General features: G+C 48.8%; 1 protein-coding gene across 1 annotated transcript in view; it reads right to left on the reverse strand.

Moving 5' to 3' along the window:
* LOC107106293 (plasma membrane calcium-transporting ATPase 3-like) overlaps positions 1 to 6,637 on the reverse strand; it is a 126,056-nt gene that overhangs the window by 54,318 nt on the left and 65,101 nt on the right. The window contains 1 exon segment of the mRNA XM_015406421.1: positions 5,601 to 5,707. Coding sequence (XP_015261907.1) covers positions 5,601 to 5,707 — 107 coding nt within the window.

The following is a 6,637-nucleotide window of genomic DNA, read 5'->3' on the forward strand; positions in this document are numbered from 1 at the left end:
AAGGTGAGGGAAGGGGCTCTGGGATCTGTTTTGACTTGCTCTGGGATCTGTTTTGGTGTTGTCTGGTTTGTCTTGACTTTGTCTGGTTTGTCTTGACTTCGTCTGATCTGTAGTAACTTTGATTTGAATTGAACAGCCGTTCCTCTGGTACTGTTTTGGTGAGAGCAAATTTCTCACTGTTGTTTTCTGGGAGATTGTCACTCTTTGTCTTGACAGAGATTGGCAAAGACTCCTGCTGATTTTGGGAATTGAGGTTCCAAATTTGAAAGGGGTTTAGAGGTACTGCAGACCTCCTCCCCGACCTGCTCTTGTCTCTGACAAAGAGATTTGGGAAGGCTTTCCGGGTAATGGATCTGTTCTGTTGATGGAGGAAAGTCTTCTGTTGTTTTCTGGGACCGGCTACTCTGTCTTTGATAGAGATTGGTACGTTCCTGCTGGGGTTTTTTCTGAATAACTGTCTGTTGATTTGTTGTCTTATTTGGGAAAGCTTTTTGATATTGGTTCTGATCTGATCCTGGAGTTTTCTGGGGAAGCCTTTTGTTGTTTTGTTCTGACATCTGAAAAACCTTTTCTGATGGGGATTTTGATCTCTCATTTTCCATGGAGAGAGAGGGAGTTACAGAGTACTGCTAGAGACTGGTTACTGAAAGAAAAAAAACTGTTTCAATTGGGTTCCTAAACTTCCAGACTTTTCTGGGGCAGACACCAATGGCTAGAGCCTACACTTCCTTTCCCCTGAGTATCTGATAACCGTCTCCTCTCACAACAGACCGGGGACTGCCTCAGTGCCAGTTCCCTGTATAACTGGCCAGGACTTCCGTTTCTTCCCTGAAAATATAGTCCTATTCCTTTCGGCCTGATTGAGGAGTTTCAGCCTGCAACCCAGTCACTCTTGGCCAGACTCTCAGATGTCTGTGTGAAAACATACTTCAGCTTTCGCTGACGCTAGACCCTGAATTCTTAAATGGGATTCTTTCTCAGGTTATGTTTTAACACAGCTAAGACCGGGAGTCTCTGCCTTTATTCAAAAGGTGAACCTGTCTGACAGACTTTTTAGTCAGACTCTTCACAGACGGCCACTCCTTTAGCTGAGCTTATATTTTACTGAACAGCAACTGCTGCTGAACTCAAAACGAACTAACCCTCCCCTCAGCACGCAGCCGGTCTTATATTTCCCTCAGCTGGTGCCGGCCAATCAGAGTAAAGAAGCATCCAACCACTCACGCTCAACATTCTAGAGCAGAGGGACGACATCGTTTCACGGAGTCAACTGTTCACTTTCCTCCTCTGATTTTACTGCATTAGGAAAACAGTGTTTTAAACGTAGTCCGTCACAGACGCCATCACGCAGAGACTCCAGGTGGCACTCTGGTATTTGGGCAAAAACTCTATGGTAGAAGCCAGTCTTACCATAGAGTATTTGCCCAAATACCAGAGCATCGCCCAGATGTTGCTGGCGTGATGACATCACTTCCTGTGCGACACCGACAACAAGGCCTACACCCTTCTCTTCTAATAAGTCCCCACCATCCCCTGCCGGTTGCCAGAAGGGACGCGGCAACCCCATTTGTGGATTAGGGTTGCCAGTAGGCTTAGATGAAGAAACAAATTGGTGCAAACAGAATCCTTAATAATTATACAACCCCTATGCGTTTCACGTGCAGCATCATTGGGGGGATGTAATGAAATAATCTTAAAAGAACATAATAGATACATAATTTTTTAAAAAAAATAATATACATAATTTTTTTAAAAAAATAATAAAACACAGGATGCAACAGTGGGAGCTGCATGCAAAACACTTAGCGGCTGTACAATTATTAAAGATTCTATTTCCCTCTACACCAATTGGTTTCTTCTTCTTCATTTTACCTTGGTACAGACCCCTTTTTCTTTATTTGCCAGGAGGCTCGCCAACCTCCAGGTGCCAATTTGGAGGTGACAACCCTAGTTCCCAACCCGTGGCTGGCAACTAGGGTTGCCAAGTGCTTACCTGTTCTTGGCCTCGCCCCCAACGTCCCCGACGTGCTTGTGTCACTTCCGTGTGATGTGCTTTGGGGGTGGGGTTCCCCCCGGGGGGCCGATCCGGCGGCGGCGGGGAACAGGCCTCACGGGTGGGGGTTTCCCCACCCCCCGGGGGGACTTGGCATCCCTATTGGCAGAAGCCTGGGGGAGATGACACATTGGGGTGATTTCAGCAGAAGAGCACTGTGTCACTTTCAAGGGGAAAGCCAGAAGTGACGTCATGCCACTCTTGGAACTGCTGTATACTCCGTGGTAAAAACACAGGAGTTCCTGGTGATTCCTAGAGTGGCATTATGTCAATTCTGGGTTTTCTCTGTCAGTGACATAATGCCATCATCCTGAAAGTGATTTATTTTTCTTCTTCTGCCTGCCGCAGGAGCAGCGGTGGGCCACAGGAGAATGGTAGGCTAGGGTGGCCAATCCCCAGCTGGGGGCGGGAGATTTCCCGGTTTTACAGGCTCCTGCCCTCTGGCGGCTAGCTGGCCAGTGGGAGGAAATCCCCCTTGATGGCAATATGGAGTGATGTGCCTACCTCACCTTGAGGTGACATAGGCATGGTGGTGATGTTGGGGGGCACTCTGGTTTTTGGGCAAAACTCTATGGTTTGATGGCAATTTTACCATAGAATTCTGCCTCAAAGCATTGCCCCCGACATGCCTACATCGGTTCTGGTGATGCTGGCACATGGGGGTGGTGGTGGTGCTTCTGGCTACCAGAGCATCCCCCCCACCCCCGCTGGCTTCTTGAAGGGACCTGGCAATCCTATAGTAGGCCTATTGGGCAACACAGAACCACAGAAGAAGGAAGAGGAGGAGCCTCAGAGCGGCTTACAATTTGGGAGCCCTGAGTTCAAATCTGTGTAGAAGAAGAAGATGAAGAAGAAGGAGGAGAAGGAGATTGAATTTATACCCCGCCCTTCACTACCTGAAGGAGTCTCAGAGCGGCTTACAAACTCCTTTCCCTTCCCCTCCCCACCACAGACACCCTGTGAGGCAGGTGGGGCTGAGACAGCTCTGAGAGAACTGCTCTTGAGAGAACAGCTCTGACAGAACTATGGCTTGCCCAAGGCCATCCAGCAGCTGCAAGTGAACGAGTGGGGAATCAAACCCGGTTCTCCCAGATTAGAGTCCGCACCCTTAACCACTACACCAAACTGGCTGGAAGAGACCCCAGGGGTCCTCTTGCCAAGTCCCAGACACAGTGCAAGAAATTCACAACGACCTCCCCCCAGCACTTCCCCACTGACCCTTGCTGTGTGCCCACAGGAAGGCAAAAAACCCTCCAGGATCCCTAAACCAATCTAGCCTGGAGGATAATTCCTTCCTATCCTCAAAGTGGCGACTGGCATCATTACTCTGGGGCCCAGGGCTCTTTTTGTAGAAAAAGCCCAGCAGGAACGTATTAGCATAATAGGCCACACCCAACCGCTAAACCCATTAGCACATTAGGCCACACCCCCATGTTACCAGAAGTGTGCTCATCCAGCCACACCCACCTTTCCCTTCTTATTCTGTTTACCTTGTTTGTTGTCCAACCAGGGCTTTTTTTGTAGCAGGAACTCCTTTGCATGTTAGGCCACAGCCCCCTAATGTAGCCAATCCTGATGAGTTTCTGCTGTTGGGTGTGGCCTGTTATGCTAATGAGTTCCTGCTGGGCGTGGCCAACTCAGGAGCCAGCCGGAACTCGGTTCCTGTGCGTTCCTGCCCAAAAATAGCCCCTGGGCTTATAAGAAAGGGTCACAACAGCTGAGCTAGCTCATCCCTTCACGTTATCCCTCTCACAACCTGCCTAAATTCACAGAATCGGCATTGATGTCAGGTGGCCATTGAGCCTCTGCTTAAAAATGCCCAAAGGAGAGCCCACCACCTCCCAAGGAAGCCTGTTCCACTGGGGAACCATTCTAAGTGTCGGGAAGTTCTTCCTAATGTTTAGCCAAAAACGTGTCTGATTTAATTTCAACCTATTGGTTCTGGTCCGGCCTTCTGGGGCAACATAGATGGATGTAGAATACATACTATTCTGTTATGTGTTCTATCTCAAGGGCATTACATTGTGAACATAGGAATGACGGAAACGGAGTCCATGAGCCATAAGCTCCACTGGAGATGACTGGCAGAGCGAGACCATCGACAGAGGACATAAATACAGAAAGATAGGTACATTTCAAATGTACCTATTCTTCTATAAGCTCGTGTTAAAAACACACACACAGACAGAGCAACAAAAGGTGGCTGAGGGCAGTACTGATTGGCTAGCAACCGTGCTGACACTAGGATACTTCCCAGCTCCCAAATCCTCTTAACAGATAGCACTGAAAAAAGTTGATGTTTTCCCTTAATTAATAAGATAACAAATACAGATACAGACTGATCTATGCAGTACTCCCTTTTAAAAACAAAAAGTAGACAGCTGTTCCGATTTTGCTGGTATGTACACAATGGGCTAGGAGGAAATCAGGCACACCAGGGCTGAGGGGAGCCCTGTGACCAATGCTCCTTCTAAGCTGTGGAGTCTTGTGAGTAAAAATTCTACTTTGTGAGCTACTGGCATTAAAGTTGTGAGCGAACGATTTGGCTACTGCATGAATTAGTTTGCTCTGGAGCCCTCCTTCCTGAGCGAAGACAAAAATCTGTGTGAGCCGGAGGCTAAAAAAACTGTGAGCTAGCTCACACTCACTCAGCTTAGAGGGAAGACTGCCTGTGACCTCTCTTGTTCATACTGTATCTTTCTCCAACCTAAATTCCTGGGAAGTGTCAGTGTTCCCTCTAAGCTGCGTTAGTGTGAGCTAGCTCACAGTTTTTTTAGCCTCCGTCTCACACAGATTTTTGTCTTCGCTCAGGAAGGAGGGCTCCAGAGCAAACTACTTTATGCAGCAGCCAAATCGCTCGCTCACCACTTCAATGCCTGTAAGTTCACAAAGTAAGAGTTTTCGCTCACAGGACTCCACAGCTTAGAGGGAGCGTTGCTCCAGATCTATCTCATGCATTTTGATCCCGCCCTACTGCGAAGGGTGAGGTATACGATTCTCCCTTTGCCATTTTAGCCCCACGTCAGCCCTGCGAGGTAGTAAGACAGGGAGGGAGAGAGACTAGCCTGCGGACACCCAGCGAGCTTCATAGCAGGTTTTATCTAACAGGCAGATCCAGGGCTATTTTGGGGCAGGAACACACAGGAACGGAGTTTCGTCTGGTTTCAGAGTTGGCCACGCCCACTACAGCCAAAACCTCTGTGTGGCTACAGAGGGAGAGCAGACCCACCGGTGACTCTTGAGGCAGATGGGCCAGGGGGCCCCTGGAAGGATCAGGGAGGCATTTAAATGCCTCCCTGTGCCTTCCCTGACCTGTCCAAGAGTCGGCTTGCCCGGGCTCCCCGCAGCCACAGGGCGCCTGGGCAAACCAAGGAGAGGCATGGGGTGTGGCCTAATATGCTAATGAGCTGCACTGTCAGGGGTGTGGCCTATTATGCTAATGAGTTCCTGTTGGGCTTTTTCTACAAAAAAGGCCCTGGGCAGATCCACTGCACCAGGTGGCCGCCCTCTGGAAATACAGGTAGGGATCCAGCTGCCGTCCCCTTACCATGGCAAAGCCCACATCGGCCTTCTTGAGCGCTGGCCCGTCGTTTGTCCCATCCCCGGTGACCGCCACCACCTGGCGCTGCTCTCCAGTAGTGCTGTCAATAATACCTAGAAGGACAAGAATTCAGGTTAGCCGATATGTTTTTTTAAAAACTGTGTTTACAGGTTAGTTGTAGATTTCCCGGGCAGTGTGGCGTTGTAGGACCTGACGTTTCGCCAGCAGCTGTGACTGGCACCCTCAGAGGTATAACACAGAAAGATGGAATACCCTCTGTGTCAAGGTGAGAAGAGTATCCTATTCCAAGACACCGAAAGGCTGGACAACACATCCAATTACCATGCCAGATTACACAGGGAAGCCATTGAAATTCGTAAACACAAACACAATTTCAACAGGAAAGAAGAGCGTTTACAAATAAACAGGGCATGGTTTCCTGTCCTGAAAAACACAGCATGCTCTACATCTTACAATATCACTACAGATAAGATTAGCCAATCCATATGCAAAAGAACCTCCTTAGGAAAGTTCCTCCATTAGCATGTCACAGCCTGGGGAACGCCTACAAGATAATGACTCGGCCAGGGCTCTTTTTGTAGAAAAAGCCCAGCAGGAACTCATTAGCATAATAGGCCACACCCAACAGCAGGAACTCATTAGCATATTGGTGGGCCACACCCCTGACAGCACAGCTCATTAGCACATTAGGCCGCACCCCCATGTTACCAGAAGTGTGGTTATCCAGCCACAGCTACCTTTTGCTTGTTATTCTGTTTACATTGTTTGTTGTCAAAACCCAGGGCCTTTTTTTGTAGCAGGAACTCCTTTGCATGTTAGGCCACACACCCCTAATGTAGCCAATCCTAATGAGTTTCTGCTGTTGGGTGTGGTCTATTATGCTAATGAGTTTCTGCTGGGCGTGGCCAATTCAGGAGCCAGCCGGAACTCCGTTCCTGTGCGCTCCTTCCCAAAAATAGCCCTGGACTCGGCCCTACCCCACCTTCCTGAGTAGATATAAATTACCTGCCTACCATTTTTCT

Source organism: Gekko japonicus, unplaced genomic scaffold (assembly GCF_001447785.1).
Source record: "Gekko japonicus isolate JY-2015 unplaced genomic scaffold, Gekko_japonicus_V1.1 scaffold3166, whole genome shotgun sequence".
Taxonomy (NCBI): domain Eukaryota; kingdom Metazoa; phylum Chordata; class Lepidosauria; order Squamata; family Gekkonidae; genus Gekko; species Gekko japonicus.